The sequence below is a fragment of the Chiloscyllium punctatum genome, chromosome 12, assembly GCF_047496795.1.
Source record: "Chiloscyllium punctatum isolate Juve2018m chromosome 12, sChiPun1.3, whole genome shotgun sequence".
Taxonomy (NCBI): domain Eukaryota; kingdom Metazoa; phylum Chordata; class Chondrichthyes; order Orectolobiformes; family Hemiscylliidae; genus Chiloscyllium; species Chiloscyllium punctatum.
Window position 1 is genome coordinate 37,781,626 of NC_092750.1, and position 20,450 is coordinate 37,802,075.

The following is a 20,450-nucleotide window of genomic DNA, read 5'->3' on the forward strand; positions in this document are numbered from 1 at the left end:
CATGTCCCCAAAACAGTTGCCCAGCTCTCCGGATTACTAGTCTTTTGACATTAGCATGGGCACAGCATCTTCACTTGCAAGAGGGGCATTTGCTGAACAATTTAGAGACTCTCGCGTGGGGACGGTTGCCCTCACATCAATAGGCACTGAACAGAAGAAGCCAAGCCTGTCTGCGTGCACACCATTCCAAAAAGCAGGTTGGTCATCAAATGCTAATGCCAATTCAGAGTCATGGCTGTGTGACTGGCACTCAGCCTGCACTCTGTACGACCAGCTGTGAATCACTTAATCAGTCACTTCTCAGTTTCTGCCCTCCTTTCACACAGTGAATCCAGGCTTTGTTTTGAATGCTGGAGCCATGGACATATCTCAGCTACTTGAGGAAGAAAAGGCTAAACATTTTGCTTTGTTCCTGATACCTGCAAATCTCTACATTATTTGCAGTCAATTTGGCAATGTCTCTCCCTGCAGCTCAAAATGACATTTACAAAAGCTATCTTCCTTTAGTACACATCCAATTCATCAACATTTCATAAATTAAAACAGAATAGTGTAGCTTGCAGGGGATTTGCAATAATTAAAAAAAGTGCTGAAGGAACAAAGCAGGTTTGGCAGCATCTGGGGAGAAAGAAACAACTTTCATTCAAACAATTGCCATTATTTTTCTCTCTCTACCAATGCTGCCAGACCTGCTGAGTTTTTCCAGCAATTTCTGTTATTGAATCAGCATATTATCATCATGTAGGAATTCACAAAGCCCCCTCGACTCAGCTATTTTGGAATAGTTTATAGCAAAATAAAGGAATTACTAGATCTGACCAAACCCCTAGGCCCTGCTATCAAAACTGTCAAAGAGAAACAGTGCCAGTGAGAAAAGAGAGAGAGTGAGGATGGACCAGACAGACAGCAACATCTGTCCTGGTAGTTTTTTTCATCCATCTGTCAAAACCCAGGTGACTGGGAATAAAAATAAGACTTACTAATATTAGTAAATCTATTACCTGGCTACTCTTTTGAGGAGGTGGACACACCAATTTAGATAAGTTAATCTAGTTTAGTCAGTAGCCAGGGACTGGAGGGTGTGACTGCGAGAGAGACAATTCTGGAGTTTGAGCAAGTAGAAGTGGAGGAGTCTCAGCCCTTTATGTGCCCATTTCAATTGTTGAGGCTCTTGCACCTTGTGTGGCTGTGGGATAGAGGAACAAACTGACTATGGCATTGCGGTAAAGAAAGACATTCAAGGGGGACTGCGGAGGGAATTAAAAAGATTGTCATGGTAGTAGAGGATAGTACAGTCTGTGTATAAACACAGTTCTCCGCAATTGAGTGTCTTGGAGTTCAAATAGCAATGCTGCATGTAGTGCCAGGGTTCAGCACTTCTGCCCTGACAGTGAAAGGGTCTTACAATGACAGGAAGAAGATTGAGTTGCCATCATTCATGCGAATACCAAAGACATTGATGGATCTAGGAAACAGGTTCTGCTGAGAGAACATGAACAGATAAAACAAAAAGCAGGACTGTGGTCATGAGCTAAATTTAGCTTTATTTACATGAGCTAAAAGCAAATTGGAGCAGGATAAATAGGATTAGAGCATTAAATGCATGGCTCAAAGATTGTTAAGGGGTGGTCTTCACCCAAACCATGCTGAGAAATGTGTTCCAGTGAATTTTAGATACGGTTTTGAACTAAATAGTGGGAATAAGGAATCAAGTGAGAGAAGATGTGACAAATTAAAGTGTAATGTTTGCAAAGTTGAAAAATGAAAATTGATAATGAGAGTGTAACAGAAAGGGACATGGTGTTCAAACAGAGTGAACGAGGATATAAGGCTAGAAGCTGTGATTTTTTTTTAAAAAGGCACTGTCTGAATGCATGCAGCATTTACAACAAGGCAGATGAATTGACAGCACAAACGGAAGTAAACAGAAACAATTACAGAATGCTGAAGAAATTTGCCACACTCTGAGCATCTGACAAGAGAGAAACAGAGTTAACTATTCGAGTGCGGTATGACACTTCTTCAGAACTTCTGCTGTCAGACCTGCTGAGTTTCTCCAGCATTCTCTGTTTGTTTCAGATTTCCAGCATCTGCAATATTTTGCCTTTATGATGTCACTGCCAGTACAAGGACTTAGCTGTAAAGTGACCAAGGTTGGCAAATGAACACTCGGAGTATTCAACACTTACGAAGAAAACAGAAAAGAGAGTGGGAAAGCACTGTTAACAAAGGATGAGAGCAATCCCTTAGTGAGACAGAATCTTAGATCAAAGCACACAAGATGTAAGATCAGTTCGGGTGGAGCTAACCAAGAATTATCAAATATTGGTGGGGCTCATATATAGGCCTGCATAGTAATGTAGTGCAAGATATAAATCCGGAAATCAGGGTTGGATGTAATAAGGCTAACTTCAAACTACATATTGACTGGCTAAATCTAATAAGCAGTAATGACATGGAAACAATTTCCTGGATAGTACGCAAGATGGTTTGTAAACTGTATGTTGAGTAACCAACTAATTAGCTATCTGAGATCTAGCAATGTGCAATGAGAAAAGGTCAAATATAAATTTCATAGGGAAGAAACCTTTAAGGAAACTGACTGTAATGCTGGAGTGTACATCAAATTTGAAAGTGAACTATCTTTGGTTCCAAAAATCTTAAATCTAAAAATAACTGCAAAGACACGGGGAGCAAATCTGTAGATTGACAAATAGTAGATTGACAAATGACACGAAAGTGCCTATACAGTTGCCAAAAATGTAGTAGACCTGAAGATTGGGAAAAATTTTATGTGAGAAATATAAAAGGCAGACTGTAAACAAAACTCCATAGGTATTTTAGAAGGAAGATTAGCAGAGACAAATACATTTAAGTCAACAAACACTTTGTGTGGCTGACCTCACTGACAAAGATATGGAAAGTCTCCTAGAAAGGGAACCAAGAGGCTAGCAAAAATGAGAAACTGAAAAGGAATTAGTATTAGTTAACAAGAAGTACTACAGAAATAGTATTACAAGTGAATATATCCCTTGGACCTGATCACCTGCATCCCAGAATGCTGAAAGAAGTGATACAGAGATAGCGGATACATTGGTGATTGCCGTCCAAACTTCTATAGATTTTGGAACAGCACCTGTAGACTGGAAGGTAGCAAATGGAATATCATAATTTAAGAAAGGGAGAGAAAACACAGGGAACAAAAACTTGCTAAGTTAAAATTAGCACTTACTATAATATTAGAATTTATTATAAAGAATACAATAACTGGACTGCGAGATTCCAATATATTTCAATGTCATTTACTTTAAGACTGGATTTTTAAAAATAATAATGTATGGCGTTTCTGTGTATTTGAGGAATTTCATTATTAACTTTCCAGCATCTCCACAGCCACGGTGATTTCCTTCATGACAACTGAAGGGAATAGCTTTCAAAGCTAACGGCTTTTTCTATACCTTAGCAGTGGCTTAGAACAAAAGGTTAATAATTATGCATCATGGCTTCTGTTTCAATGTTGTCAAATTGTGCTTTTTCTTAAACGGAAGGAAAACACCTGTAAGCTTTGGGAAAACATTTTTTAGGTTTTCAGTTTGGACAGGTTCTGCAGAAGCCCTTTGATGAAGGTGGATTCATAAATCACTACTCATCAAGAAGGGGATAAGATAGTAAAACAAGATTACTATAGAGTAAGAAGGTTAGTGATAATCTCAGGGGAGAAATATTTGGATAAACTCTGAAACTGAGAATGTTTAAAACGTATGTGAAAGCTCAAGGAAAAGACTCTCATTTTTTCCAAATTAGGATTTGAAGTCACAATTAATTTAAGTTTTTCGAGAGGTTAGGGAAAGAGAATTTTCTCTGTTGTGAGTACTATACAAGGGTGCTTTTGGCTACTGTCAAGTGAATGTTTTGGGATTAATAAAATTATATTTCTACCTTGCTTTTCATAATCTTGAGGCATGTTATGTATAAATAGTTTAGTCTATTCCATCGTTCTTTGCTGAATAAGCCAAATCTGGAACACTGCCTGCTTATGTTTCAGTGAGAGACCACCCCATTAAAAACAAAACAAAATATGATCGATCAGGCTAGATTTCAGTTTGGTACCTGACTTGTTCTATAATAACATCAGCTAGAATTACAATAGGTCACTTAGAAAATTATACTTGGATCGGTAGAGTCAGCATGGATCTATGAAAGGAGTGTCATGGTTCGTTAAAGGGAAAAGATTTTAAAATGTGATGTGGTACATTAGATTTTTGGTGAAACTTAAAACAGAAGGCTAGTCAGAATTAGAACACATGGAATTAGGGGTGATATACGGTCATAAATGGAGAATTCATTATCAGAGATAAGTCAGTAAGAATAAACCAATTATTGTTAGATTGGCAGGTTGTACAAGAATCAGTACTCACTATACACAAACCACGTAATTTGATTTAGATGTGTGGACCAAACATAAGATTGTAATCCCCAAGTCTGCGAATGATCAGAATCTAGTTTGGAATGTTAAAAATCACACAACACCAGGTTATAGTCCAATAGGTTTATTTGGAAGCACTAGCTTTCGAAGCGTTGCTCTTTCTGGTTATGAAGCAGGACCATAAGGCACAAACTTTATAGCAAAAGATTACAGTGTCGTTCAAGTAAAATGATATAGTGAACAAACCTAGATTGTTGTTAAGTCTTTCATCTTTTAATATGGGTAACCAGCTTTGATTTCCTTTTCTAAGAAAGGATATCTTTACCATACAGGATGTTGATGAAATTTCACCAGACTGGGATAGCAGGACTATCCTGGAAGGAGAAATTAAAGAAAATGGGCCCATATTCTCCAGAGTTTTAAAGAAAGAGAGGTGGTGATCTCAATGAAGCATGCAATTCTTACAAGGTCTAACAGGATAAATGAAGGAAGGATATTTTTCTGGCTGTGAAGCCTAGGACCAGAAAATACTATCTCAGAAAAATCCATTTAAGACTATGGTAAGGAGAAATTTCATCACTCAGACAGTGGTGATTTTTTAGCATCTTCTCCCTGGGGGTTGTAGACGGTCAGCCATCGAATAAGTTCAAGTCAAGTGAACGAAACAACACCAAGTTGGGTGGCAGTTTGTGCTATGAGAAGGATGCTAAGAGGTAGCAGGTGACTTGGACAGGCTGGCTGAGTGGGTAAATGCAATATGCGGATAAATGGATACAAGAACAGGAAGTCGAGAGTGTGGTGCTGAAAAAGCACAGGTCAGTTGACATTTTGGGCAAAAGCCCTTCATCAGAAATGAGGCTTGTGGACCAAGGGGGTGGAGAGATAAATGGGGGGTGGGCTGTGGGGGAAGGTAGCTGAGAGTGTGATAGGTGGATGGAGGTGGGATAATGGTAATAGGTCAGAGGGGAGGGTGGAGCCGATAGGTGGAAGGAAGATGGACAAGTAGGACAGGTCATGAGGGCATCTCCAGCATCTGCAGTCCTCATTTTTGCCTACAAGAAAAGGAAGGCAGATTATTATCTGAATGGTGGCAGGTTAGGAAAAGGTGAGACGCAACGAGACCTAGGTGTCATGGTGGAATAGCTCCTGAAGTTGGTGTGCAGATGCAGCAGTCAGCTAGGAAATCTAATGAGGTGAGGCCACACCTTGAGTATTGTGTGCAGTTTTGGTCTCCTAGTCAGAGGAAAGATATTCTTGCTATTGAAGGAGTCCAGTGAAAGTTCACCAGACTGGTTCCTGAGTTGGCAAGACTGACGTATGAAGGAAGACTAGATCAAATGGGCTTGTCCTCACTGGAATTTAGAAGAATGGAGAGGGATCTCAGAGAAACATATGAAATCATGACAGGACTGGATAGGTTAGATGTGGGAAGAATCTTCTAAATGTTGGACAAGTCCAGAACTAGGGTCAGAGTCGAAGAATAAAGTCACCCAGGACTGAGATGAGGAAGAATTTCTGCATTCAGAGTTATGAACCTGTGAAATTCTCTCCTGCAGGAAGCTGTTGGGGCCAGTTTGTTAGATATATTCAAGAGGGAGCTGGATGTGGCCCTTATTGCTAAATGGATCAAGGGGTATGGACAGAGGGCAGGAGTGGGGTACTCAAACTGCATGATCAGCCATAATCATATTGAATGGTGGTGAAGGCTCAAAGGGCCAAATGGCCTACTCCTGAACCTATGTTTCTATGATAGATTTCTATAGGGTGGCACGGTGGTTAGCACTGCTGCCTCGCTACACCAGGGACCCAGATTAGATTCCTGCCTTGGACAACTGTCTGTGTGGAGTTTGCACATTCTCCCCGTGTCTGCGTGGGTTTCCTCTGGGCGCTCTGGTTTCCTTCCACATTCCAAAGATGTGCCAGTCATGTGAATTAGCCATGCTAAATTGCCCATAGTGTTAGGTGCATTAGTCAGGGGTAAATGTAGGGCAATGGGTCTGAGTGGGTTACTCTTCGGAGGGTCGGTGTGGACTTATTGGGCCGAAGGGCCTGTTTCCGTACTGTAGGGAATCTAATCTAATTTAATCTAATCTAAAGATATTAAGGAATACGGATACAGGGAGGAAAATGGCTTTAAGCTGTTAAGTCAGCCATGATCTTGTTCTTGAAACTTCTTCTGGAGGTCGTCACTGGACTCAAAATGCTTTCTCTCCACAGATGCTACCAGACCTACTGAGCTCCTCTAGCAATTTCTGTTTGTGTTTCAGATTTCCAGCATATGCAGTTCTTTGGGTTTTCTTTCAAAGCAACTGAGACAGGTTGTGTTGTAAAGATGTTCAAGAGTTAAAACATGCCCATAGAGTCCGATATCAATGCCATTTCAAAATGGCGACCACATATACTCATGCTGATGATTTGCTTCTAAACTTGCAGTATAAGTCAATGACAGTTTTGAGGAAGTTTGAAGCTTTGACAGATGACTTGTATACTGATATCTATGGTATTTCAGGATACATGTACTTTTTGATTGTTATCACTAATTTTCTGACAGCAACGATGCTTCATTTTGTAGTTAGACAATTTTCCATTGGTACTAAATTTGGTCTGATATTGTTGTACCAGTATATGCACAAATAGAACAAAGCAATTATGCTTACTAAACAACCATGAAATTTTGGGCACAATTTATGCACATAAAAACAATACCTCCAAATCTCAAGTATTTATACTGGTCTCTCTCCATCTGTAGTACTGGATCCACCTTAAGTTAGAGCTTCACAAACCAGGCTCCTGCAATTCCATGCGTTTAGGCTCTCCCAAATTTTAAACTAGATTTTCAGGTGCATTGGGGAACAAAGTCCTATTTCTAGCGCTCCACTGTGACAGTTTTGCAAATTTTTATGTTCTTGTACAAGTCATTATAAAAATGGGAAAAGCTTCCCTGGTCTGGGCTCCTAAATACGCTCCCAATATCACACTCATTTTAAGTATTTCCCTCAGGCCCAGATTTCTCCCTAATTTATTTGTGTAACACTGAACGCAAACTTTGTCTTGAATGACCAAAATCTGGTGTCTTAAAAACAATACATTTAAAATGTTTCCTTTATGAAATATTCATTGACATTTTTATGAATAAGTTAGCAAAGTTTGCTTAATAGAAAATAGGTTTATCATGAGAAAGCAAACAGTTGAAACTTAGATCCAATCTCCCAACTGGAAGAAACCTAATTCTAAATGACTAAAGTATCTTTTAAAAAACTGTTTTCTCATTAGGTCGTTAATTTAAATTTTCTTCCATCAAAATGATCCAGCTTAAATTGTTGAAGCAGTCAAATGAGTACAATTAGAGAAAATCCCAACATAATTTATGTTGATGTTAGGGTGTGCTTCCAGTATGATGGTTTTAAAACCATTGAAAAAGATTGCAGAAACATGAGTTGCTCTTATTGGGATGCACAACTTTAATTTTTATGCTTAAAGTTCTTCAATTTTTGTGCTTGTTGCACAGATATCATGGGAATGGCACCAAAAGTAACTTGCAAAACTTTAGCAAAATTCAGGAACAGAATATATACATGTGAGTTTAGCATTTTCCATGATGCACATTCACTTTTTTGAAGTTTCATCTATACTAAAAATATAGCAGGAAATTTAGATCTAATTTGACATTAGAAGATAGAAAATAGAAAACAGGAAACAGCATCATTTGAGTTGAAACTTCCAGGTTGTGTCCTTGTAGGAAATTCCAAGGCAATGGGGATGGTGCAGGACCTGAGAAATAAAAACCATCGCCACTCCCTAACCACCCAACACCCGGAGGAAGAATGGCTCTGTTCTGCCTCGGGACCCTCCAACCCTATGCCATCAATGTGGATTTCACCAGTTTCCTCAGTTCCCCTCCCCCCCCCCCCCCCCCCCCACTTTATCCCAGTTCCAATGTTCCAGCTCTGCACCACCCTCATAACCTGTTCTACCTGTCCATCTTCTTTCCCACCTATCTGCTCCACCCTCCTCTCTGACCTATCATGATTATCCCCACCTCCATCTCCATCTACTTTTCACACTCAGCTACCTTCCTCACAGCCCCACCCCCCCTCCCATTTATCTCACCACCCTCTTGGCTCTGAGCCTCATTCCTGACGAAGGGCTTTTGTCTGAAAGGTTGATTCCCTTGCTCCTTGGATGCTGCCTGACTTGCTATGCTTTTCCACACTCTCGACTCTAATCTCCAGCATTTGCAGTCCTCACTTTTGCCTTTATAAATCTATGGTCAGTTGTGAAGTTGAATACACACTGCATATACGTAACAGCTGAACAGGATTTTAGTCTAGGAAAGCATAAAGAACAAAAATCACAGATTACCATAGTAACAAGCAGGCTTTTGCCATCAATTTCCATCATCACCAAGGACCCCTTGAGCAAAGTGGTGAGTAAATCAGATTGACTCTTATCTCAGTATTTTCAATTTTATGAAAAATCTAAACAAATTGGAGATGATTGATCACTAAACTAATGCTCACGTCCACCAAAAAGTGGAAATATTAAATGGAGTTAGAGTTTAAATTTGTCTTTTCTTTCAATTAAACTTCCTATCAAACTCAACTCAGCATTTGGCTCCGAAAACCTATTGGGGACAATTTAGGTCACTGTGTGAACTTTTCCACTTGAATGAAATTAAAAGCAGAATATAGCTCATGAATATGCATTACTTAATTCTCTATTATTCGATTGCTATGTTAAAAATTAAAAACTTTGTCAACTTATGCTTTTTCTCCACATGGTCATTGAATTTGCAATGTGCTCACATTTGCATTAATAAAGAAGAATGCACTAATATACACTAGTTCAATTATTTTATTGAGAAAAGAAAATGTGGTTGTTATTTTAAAAAAAAAGCTACTTTCCATCTCTTATTAATGCAATTTTCCCTAAAATTGCTTATGTTCTCATTTATATAACAGAAGGTTGCCATGGTCACTTAACAGCAGCTTTATCCTTTCATGTACAAAATCTCTCCAAGTGCAGCAGAGGCTGCCCCTTGCACAGGCACAAATCAATGTTAGAACTTGTTTCCCTTGTCATTCAGCGTCAGAGCAAACAAACACTAACTGTAAGGTGTTGCCTTGACATACAGCCCTGCCAGCAGGAACTTCTGTTCTTAGTATCCACTGGGGAGTAGGAATGTGTGTAGTTGTTTAGCAAGGCAAGAAAAAGGACCGAGTTTATTTTATAAAGGACAAGTTTCTTTTTCATGTTTGGAAACAAATCGCTTAAAACTCTGTATTTTCATATTCTAAACAATGGAAACATTATTTTTATATAGAGAAAGCATTGCAAAGTAAATTACATAATAAAATCGCATCCTGTAGTACAGGTTAAACTAGTTACTGTCTTAACAAATTTCTGTGCTTTATTCAAGATCCTTAATGTTCAAACAACGCCTTAAAATTCAAAGAATACGTTTATATTTAAATGCTTCCTTATTCAAAGAATGAATCAGATAGAAAAGTAATATTTAGGTGAACTATGCCTAATGTTTTGAGCAGGCTTAAACTATCATATCCTCACATTTACACATTTGTAATTACCTGATTTAACCAACAGTCCCTGGGACGGCCTAGCTGGAGCTCTTGTCTGCTCCCACATTTTCTGAGACTTCGGGCAATGTTGCTGCGTTCCTCTCTCAAACGAGTGGATCGGAGAAGTGAATTGTTTCATTGGTTTCTGCTCTCTTGGGTTCTCCTCCCCAGTCCTGTCTGCAATGTTGAAGTCTATTGCAGCTCAGCCTGAACAGCAGAAAGATGAGTCACGTGGCTCGCCCTGCTGCAGAACTCCAGCCTCTCCTGCTGTCAGCTTCAGACAGCTCAAACAGAAGGCTGCTTCTCTTACCCTTCAACATATTGATAGCAAACAGAGTGGAAGCTTGCAGCATTTCCCTTCATAAAAGACACATTTTGTAAAAAGAAGTGCTATCATCACTGAAGACCCACTTTTATTTTCCTGAAAGTTAATAAATTAACTCTTGGACCGCCCTTACCATTTCTGTAACTAAGATTTGTTTCCATCAGATGTTCTGGAGCTCATGGTTTGAAACAAAATGTGAAAACATTCAAAATCATGACTTCGAGGAGATACAGGGCTGAGTGTCACTCAACATGCAACCTTCTGTCACTTTAAAACATGGCCTCCTGATTTGGTTTCTGCTAGAATGCTGAAGCATCTTGGAAGAGATTGGGCTGAGTCATACAGTTAGTTGACTCAGTACAAGTTTGATCAGGTTCTACAGAGGGTTTCTCTTCGGAAAGGTTTGATAAGAGTTTCATTTCAGCACCTTACCAAACTTACCTGATTAATTGCCTACCCTGCCCCTATGATGCCCTAGTACCCCAAAACGTACCTGGAATGACTCGTCACTGCTGACATTTCCCAAAGTGAAACCAGCATTCAAGCTGCCAACACCTGAACTCTAATCAACTGGCCTTTAATGACTGTTGTGATTAGCCTTCCCCAAATTTACCACTGTCACCTGAAGGAAGTTATTCTTATCTATAACTACCTTAAAACTTATGGAATTATGACCAATAATGGCATCAAAGTAGCTCAGTGGTCAGCACTGCTGCCTCACAGCACCAGGGACTTGGGTTCGATTCCAGCCTCAGGCGGCTGTCTGTGTGGAGTTTGAACATTCTCCCTGTGTCTGTGTCGGTCTCCTCCCACAACCCAAAAATGTGCAGGTCGGGTGAATTGGCCATGCTAAATTGTGTATAGTGTTCAGGGATGTGTACGCTAAGTGCATTCATCAGGGGTAAATGTAGAGTAATAGGGTAGGGAGATGGGTCTGGGTGGGTTACTCTTCGGAGGGTCTGTGTGGACTTGTTGGACAAATTGCCTGTTTCCACATTGTAGAGATTCTAAGAAAACTACCGTTCCTGAAATGCTTCCCACTGAAACTTTGATTACCTGGCCATGCTCATACTGTGGAGCATGAAGACTGAGGGGTGACCTTATAGAGGTTTATAAAATCATGAGGGGCATGAAAGCTAGTGCTTCCAATTAAACTTGTTGGACTATAACCTGGTGTTGTGTGATTTTTAAGTGTAAGGGGCATGGATAGGGTGGATAAGTAAAGTCTTTTTTCCTGTGGTGGGGGAGCCCAAAACTAGTGGACATAGGTTTACGGTGAGAGGGGAAAGATTTAAAATGAACCTGAGGGATCACTTTTTCACACAGACGGTGGTGCATGTATGGAACTTACTGCCACAAGAAGTGGTGGAGGTGGATGCAATTACTACATCTAAAAGGTATCTGGATTGGTATAGGAAAAGGAAGAGTTGAGAAGAATATGGTCCAAATGCTGGCAAATGGGACTAGATTTGTTAATGATGTCCAGTCGGTGCAGACGAGTTGGACCGAAGGATCTATTTCCATGCTGTATGATACTATGACTGTCTTGTACGACCATTTCCCTGGTTGGACTATCCACATGGATGCACCAAACAAATTCTGCCCCATCTAAGCCCCTGGTGTTAAAGGAGTCCTAGTCAATATTGGGAAAATTAAAATCATCCAATACAAAAACCCTGCTGTTTTTACAGCTTTCCATGATCTGTTCCACGTGTCTTTTCTTCAATCACCCATTGGCTATTGGGAGGCCTGTAATATAACCCCATCATAGTGATTACACCTTTCTTATTTCTGAGTTCTACCCATATCCAATATGTCCTCTCTTAGTGCAGCTGCACTTTCTCCTTAATCAGTATTGCAATTCCCCAACCACTTTTACATCCCTCTATTATCATGAAACAGCTAAACCCTGGAACATTGAGCTGTCAGTCCTGCCCTGCTCTAAACCAAGTTTCTGTAATGGCAGAAGCAACATGGTGAGGAAAAATAAACTGGCTCTTTTCAGGCTTTAGGGTTTTTTTTAAAACTGCAGAGCAAAGCAAAGTATCTTCCTTTTCAGGGACCCAATGACCTCTGACCTTATTGTTCACACCTAAAAGTTGTTCAGCTACCTGGACGCTTTCACATCGTTGTTGGCAAGTACACTGACCAATCAGCTACTTGTTGCAGGCTGAATCTCACTTCATACACACCCTCCTTGGCGCCAGTTCATCCACAACAAAGCTACCCTCACTGGTTAAAAAGCAACAGTGTCAACAACACTTACAATAAGTGCTGATAACTTACTTTTGGAAAAAGAGCAGTAATCCTTTCCCCAATTTTTCTTTTAAAAGCAATTCTTTTGCTGCTTCAATCCACAATGAACAATACAGGTAAATAAAAAGTAGTTTCTGCAGAATTGCTTTAGCTATCTGTCTGTATTTTTCTAACTTTTTTTAAAATGAGCAGTGATGTCTATAATATCAGGTGGGGCAAAAACTCTCATCAGATATCCTGGATTAAAACCCCCTGAACTTGGGACAGGAGGTTGTGAAATTCACATTTGAACTAAAACTCTCTGAGGTCACTGGCTGAGACAGATGAGGCAATATGCAAGCTTACAGGTAGCTGTCTGGAACAAGCTAATGGAAGGCCCTCACAAATGCCTCAGCTAAAAGACAATGACCTTTATTCTTGATGAACAGCTTATGCCTGAAATGTCGATTCTCCTGCTCCTTGGATGCTGCTTGACCTGCTGTGCTTTTCCAGCACCACACTCTCGACTCTGGTCTCCAGCATCTGTAGTCCTCACTTTCTCCTAATAGACAATAAACACCAGCCTGCAGAGAAAACAACTGAGACAATCTGGAGCCTACAAAATCATTCAACTTTTAAACATTTGCTTGGACGCAGAGATACTGAACATTCTGCATCATTGTACAACATGCAAACCTGTTTGCCTTGAATGGGAAGGCCTTCACACGATCAGCAACACCTTAACCTACACCCATCTAAAAGCAATAATGGATATTCAAAACTATCGGAAACTCATTCACTTTAGTTGAAGAACCATTCACACCTCATCGAATACTCAGGAAGCTCATTAAGCCCTGCAAGGAAGAACAACAGCTCAGAGATCAAATCCAGATTTGGTGGGAAATAATGGAAATCGACAGTCAGTATAACTGTGGAACCCTGATCTCTGGTGTGGTTCAACCAGTAGTCCAGCCAGCATCAAGAAATCAGCCACAGCCAGTCACTGACTCAGGAAAGGAAGGAGCATGAGCAATCTTCTCATCCATGAATCTCCACGTACTGATGGGAAAGCAGAGACACCGACTAGGGGCAGTGCCAGGGACATCCACCACTGTCCAAGCCAACAGAAGCCACTTTGGGGGTGAGCATAAGATCATCGAGACCCTCTGTCCCAGCGCAGTAAGATAGGGTAGGAAGGGTGGGTTTTGGGGCCGATAGTGCAGGGCACCCCCAGGGAAGGGAAGCAGGATAGGACTCCAGGATTCGCGTTTCCTCTCCTCTCTCTTTTCCCATCATCTAGTAATTAACAACTCTCTGTAATTAAAAAGCCACTATACTAAATTGGTGCTGTAAGGGTTAGTTGGGGTGTTAGTGGCTGTCAGACAAGGCACATTTCTCTTGATGCATTGCATTGTTTTTTTGTAAATATTCATTTTTTTGTCAGGGATTTTATATATATATATTCACAATTTTGCTTGTTTTTAATAAAATCCAGAGTTGCCTTTGCCTCTGAAGCATCTGCTTCCTGTGTTTTTCACCACACCACATCTCACTACATAAGCTCAGCATCTAAACCAGGGAGCTGCTGTACAATAAACTGACCAGCACTCCCTACAATGGTGTTTCCCCCCCAGATTATTTTAAATTAAATTATCACAAATGCAATCCATTAGAACTGGGGCTTTGTTAGAGATGCTAGCTCTCAGTCAATTTGATTCACGTGGTACTCTATCAAGAAATGGCGAAAGATGCAGGAACCACAAAAACATGTTCCAAAAACATCTGGCAATATTATTGTAGCCTTGTGCTCCAGAACTTGCTTCACCCTAGCTAAGCTGTTCCAGTTGAGCCACAATGTTGACAGCTACATGACAACGTGGAAAATTGTCTAGGTACATCTTGTACACAAAAAAAATTGGACAAATCCAATCGGCCATTAATGCCCTAGTCTATCTCGATCATCAGTAAACTGATCAAAGGGGTCATCAGTGTTATCAAGCAGCACTTGCTTAGCAATAACCTGCTTACTGACCCTTGGTATGGGTTCTGACAAGGCTACTCACAAATGACTTCATTACAGCTTGGTTCAAAACAACTGAATTCCAGGATGAGGCAAGAGGTCGTATTTAGCCAAGTATGACATCAGGAGCCGTAGTAAAATTGAGTTAATGGGAATCAAGGAAAAGCTCTTCACTGGTTGGAGTCTTACCTGGCAGAAAGACACTGGTTGTGCTTGTGAAGGTCAGTCATCTCAACTCCATGACACCTCTGCAGGAATTCCTCAGACTAGTATCTAGATCCAAGTATCTTCAGCTGCTTCATCAATGACCTTCCATCCGGAAGCAGGGATGTTGGCCAATGATTGTACAATGTTCAGTGCCACTCGCATGTAATCAGATATTGAAGCAGTCCATAAGCAAATGCAACAAGACTTGAACAATAATCTGGGTTTGGACTGACAAGTGGTAAGTAACATTCACAGCATGCAAATGTCAGGCAATGACCATCTCCAACAAGAGATAATCTAATATTACTCCTGGACATTTGATGACATCACTATATCACTCACCATCAGTATCTGAGAGATTACCATTGACCATAAACTGAATTTGACTAGCTATATCAATACTGTGATTACAATAGCAGGTCAGAGGCTAGGAGTTCTGCAGTAAGGAACTCATTTCCTGATTCCCCAAGCCTGTCCATCACCTACAAGACACAAGTCATATGTGTGATGGAATGCTTACCACCTGTCTGGATGAATGCACCCCTAACAACACTCAAAAAGATAATCACCATCCAGGACAAAGGAGTCAGCTTTACTGGCATCACATTCACTTCCTCCATCATCAGTACTCAGTAGCAGCCATGCGTAATATCCAAAAGATGTGTAGCAGAAAATCACCAAGGCATGTTAATAGCATCTTCCAAACTCATTACCACTATGATCTAGAAGGACAAGGGCAGCAGGATATATAGGAACACTGCTATCTGCAAGTTCACTCCAAGCCAGGCACGTCCTGACTTGAAAATATATTGCCATTCATTCACTGTTGCTGAATCAAAATCTTGAAATTCCCTCCCTAACAGGATTGTAGGTGCACCAAATGAACTGCATCAGTTCAAGGCAGCAGCTCACTACCACCTTCTCAACTAGGGATGAACAGTAAATGCTGACCCAGCTACTAATGCTCTCACCGTTTGCATGAACAAACAAAAGTTAATATACTTTTAGTCAGAAAAACTTTTGGTCTGTTCTGATAAAGTGAAAAGAGGAAATGTTTTTGTTCGCATAAATGGGGATATTGCAAGTTAGCTTGTTGGACTTCCTGATCATCCCTACTGTTATGCTGCAACAATGTGATTCTGATGTGGTGCAGCCAACAGATACCACTGAAGCAATGGGAAATGTTTGCAAATTGTTTCTCTCAAAAATTACTCAAAATGCAATTGAAAACCAGATAGAATACATCGTGAGAAGCGATAAAGTGCAAAGAGTGAGCAAAGTGAAAGATTAGATAAGAAGAAACCCTCCAACCTTACAATCATAAATAGCAAATATATATTTTTAAGGAATGATGGGACTGATTTAGGAACAAAAAGAAAGACTTCCATTTATAATGGCACTGCTGTGCCTTCTGGATAGAGTGTTTTTCAGTCAATGCAATGTGTTTCTGTTGTAACATAGAAAACATAGCAGCCAATTTGCCCTCAGTGAACTTCCACAAACAGTAATGTGATTATGACCAGATAATATGTTTTTTTTGTGGTGCTGTTTGAGAGACAAATATTGACTGGAGAAGTGAGAATAACTTCACTGCTCTTCTTTGAATAATGCTTTTACATCCATGCAGGTGAAAACTCTGTTTAAATATCTTAATTCAAAGATAGCATCTCCAATGAAGTGTTCCAAGATCAGTATTACATTGAAGTGTCAACCTTGATTTTTGCACTCAAGCCTGAGAGTGAAACTTGAACCTCTAACCCTGTGATTAAGAAGCATGCTATCAACTGAACCAAGACTGGCTGATCAACAAAAATCTCTGAGAATGAGGGCATAGTTGAGGTCGAGAGTGTGGTGATGGAAAAACACAGCAGGTCAGGCAGCATCCGAGGAGCAGGAGAATCAATGTTTCGGGCAAATAAATGTTTGATTGTCCTGCTCCTCAGATGCTGCCTGTCCTGCTGTGCTTTTCCAGCACCACACTCCCGACTGTAATCTCCAGCATCTGCAGTCCTCACTTTTGGCATGGAAGAGGTGCTGAATAAGTACATTGCTTCTGTCTTCACAGAAGAGAATGAAGTTAACACTGTAGTATAGTATAGGGGATCAGAGATATTGGATAAGTTAAAAAATGTACAATGGAGAGATTAGAAAATGGTTGGCACTCAAATTAACTAAGGCACTTGGTCCAGATATGATGCATTCTAGATAGCTGATGAAAGTTACTATAGAGAAAATTAAATTTCATTTGAAATGCATAGAATAATTATGAACAGCCAACAACAGCTTTATTAAAGGCAAGTCACATTTCACTAACTTGATTGGGGTTATTTTATAACTTTGAACGGGGTCACAATGGGCGTGCAGGAGAAGTATACAACAATTTCAAAAACAGCAATACAACATAAATATTCAAAAACAGAAGCAACATAGTATTTAGGGTGTAACTTGGGTCAAGTGATAATATGCAGCAGTAATAGTGAATATATTTTTTTGATGGACCAATTAAATGGGCGGCACGGTGGCACAGTGGTTAGCACTGCTGCCTCACAGCGCCAGAGACCTGGGTTCAATTCCCGCCTCAGGCGACTGACTGTGTGGAGTTTGCACATTCTCCCCATGTCTGCGTGGGTTTCCTCCGGGTGCTCCGGTTTCCTCCCACAGTCCAAAGATGTGCAGGTCAGGTGAATTGGCCATCCTAAATTGCCCATAGTGTAGGTAAGTGGGGGGGTGTGGGTGGGTTGCGCTTCGGCGGGGCGGTGTGGACTTGTTGGGCCGAAGGGCCTGTTTCCACACTGTAAGTAATCTAATCTAATCTAATCTAATATACCATGGGGTCATAAAATCAGTATTAGGACCAATCTTCTATATTTGTAAATACAGGAAGTTAGTGTCATAAATACATAGTCTATAAGTAAATGACTAGGACATATAGGAGTACAGTTTTAAGGTTTGCAGATGACACTATTTACTGCTAAAATTTAAAAGGATAACAGTAAGGCTGCAAGAAGCCATAGACTAGTAAAATGGACAGAAGCATTGGAATTGTCAGAAGCATTGCAATACAATTCCATATTGTTAATTGTGGAGTGATAAACATCAAGAGAAACAATGGTGAAGCAGTATTATCTAGGTTTTAATAAATGGTCAGTGCTAAGGAAATGATTCCTCTGGCTGGTGAATTTAGAACACTCTCAAAATAAGAGATGTCAGCCATTCATGACTGTAAACAAAAAGTTAAAGATCACACAACACCAGGTTATAGTCCAACAGGTTTATTTGGAAGCACTAGATTTCAGCACAGAATTTATAGGAAAAGTTTAGTGTGATGTCACTGAAATTATATATTGAAAAATATCTGGATTGTTTGTTAAGTCTCTCATCTTTTAGAGTGAGCAAAAGTGAGGACTGCAGATGTTGGAAATCAGAGTCTAGATTAGAGTGCTGCTGGAAAAGCACAGCAGGTCAGGCAACATCTGAGGAATAGGAAAATCGATAAGGATGCTAGTCAGTTAAGATTAAGTTGAGTAAAAATGTCTTTGCTCCACGAGTGAGGGTGTAGTTTCAGTTCTTTCATCTGTAAACCCCAGAACATTCTTAAAGTTACATTTTCAAGTTCACTTGAGAATGTAACCTGTTGGACTATAACCTGGTGTTGTATGATTTTTAACTTTGTACACCCCAGTCCAACACCAGTACCCTTCAAGTCATAAACAAAAAGAAACTTCTTCACTCAATGCATTATAAACCTTTGGAATTTTCTATCCCATAGAGCTACAAATGCTCAGTCACTGAACCCATTCAAGAGAAAGGTCAACAGATTGGTGGGTACCAAAGAAACGAAGGAATTTGAGGATGGCCAAGCAGAGTCAAGCTAGAAGATCTGCCATTATTCTGTTGGGATTGAAAATCCATAATTTTTTAAAATTTGAATTTCAAAATAGAAGTAGATGGATGTAGGTCATTTCTTTGAGGGTTTTTTTGAAAGGTCAGAGTCAATTTGGAACAGTGGTCCAATTACATTAATTCCATGAAAGAATAAGACTGTAGTAGCTCAAATGTCTAGGAGATCCCCTGTAGCATGAATGGATAAAAATGTTTATATTGTTGGGTTTGTGAAGGTAATGCAAACGCATTAAGGCAACTAGCTTAGTTTTCACTTCAGAATGTTCAAAATATTAGTCCAGAAGAATTGAGTTCATTACACATTAGATTAGATTAGATTACTTACAGTGTGGAAACAGGCCCTTCGGCCCAACAAGTCCACACCGACCCTCCAAAGAACAACCCACCCAGACCCATTCCTCTACGTTTACCCCTTCACCTAACACTACGGGCAATTTAGCATGGCCAATTCACCTAACTTATACGTTGTTAGACTGTGGGAGGAAACCCATGCAGACACGGGGAGAATGTGCAAACTCCATACAGACAGTTGCCCAAGGCAGGAATTGAACCCCGGTCTCTGGCGCTGTGAGGCAGCAGTGCTAACCACTGTGCCGCCCATATCTCCAAGCAAGGGACCTAATTTTTTTGGTTTAGCTCAGGGGAACCAGCCACAACAGTACAACTGGTTTCTGATCAATGGTGTTTCCAGGCCAAGAGGGCTTGCATTGAAGTCTTCAATTGTTTTTAAAAACAGAACAAGTTTAGGTCATAGGAACCAGTAAGGCATCTTAAAATTATCTCTAAGGTTCAAGAAAGAGAGACTAAGGAAGGTCAGGGAAAGGAATATTTTAAAAAGTTGAGGATGGAATGATATTTCTCTGGGATTGAGTTTCTTATGGATGGTATTGGAAAACCAGTTGAATCTTTGTTTTGATGTTTGTTAAGTTCTTTTAGCTATCTTGTATGTAAATGTTGTTTGTTTCTTCCTTTTGTATAAAAGACTTACGTTCCGCTGTTAAAAAATATCTGCAGCCCCACATGAATATCTCAGTGATTAACCACCATGTTGAATAACTGTAAAAATTAAACATGTGGCCTTTCAAATCTGGGTTCATTTTGAAGTGACACTAGTCCAGAACTGTCAGTTGAGATCATGACACTGTTGAATGTCAGAGGTGAAAAGGCCAAATGGTCTCGTTCCTATTTTAAATATGAATGGATGTAAGAGAGTGAAACATGCCATCCTCAAGACTTTAAAGGAGAAAGGGCAGATTGATAAGGCAGTTAGGAAATAATATGAAGTGTGAGACTTTATTAATTGAGGCATGGACTACAAAAACAAGGAAGATATTCTAGTCTTTTACAGATCTCTGGTTTGGTCTCAGTCAACATATTGCATGCATAAAATCCTGAAGATCACACTTTAGAAAGAATACCAAGGCCTTTTGAGGACAAAGTTATGTTGACCAGGACTGAAGACATTCTCCTATGCAGAGGCCTGACAGATTTCATGTGTTTTCCTTACAGCAAAATAAAGTTGAGGCGTCCTCACAATTATTCAAAACAACTAAAGGGTTCCTATAGCTTTGCTCCATTCACCTTATCTTGTGGGAAGGGAGACAGTAAAACAGAAACCTTAGCTTTAAAATAGAATAACAAAAGCCCTAATGGGAGATAAGGTTTATTTTCCAGTGGGCTGCTAAAAAAAAATCTGAAACTCACTACTTGAAAGGATTTTGGAATCAAGTTCCACACCAAGTTTGTGCTTGTTAG

General features: G+C 40.0%; 1 protein-coding gene across 5 annotated transcripts in view; it reads right to left on the reverse strand.

Moving 5' to 3' along the window:
* The window catches only part of LOC140483804 (protein FAM107B-like), a 220,657-nt gene that overhangs the window by 63,131 nt on the left and 137,076 nt on the right, over window positions 1–20,450 (reverse strand). Inside the window, exon 1 of one of the 5 annotated variants that reach the window (XM_072582410.1) lies at window positions 10,015–10,212. The exons of the other annotated variants lie outside the window; for them this stretch is intronic. Coding sequence (XP_072438511.1) covers window positions 10,015–10,144 — 130 coding nt within the window. The 5' untranslated portion in view covers window positions 10,145–10,212. Of the gene's footprint in view, window positions 1–10,014; window positions 10,213–20,450 lie in introns of those variants that run through there. 5 annotated transcript variants of the gene reach the window in all.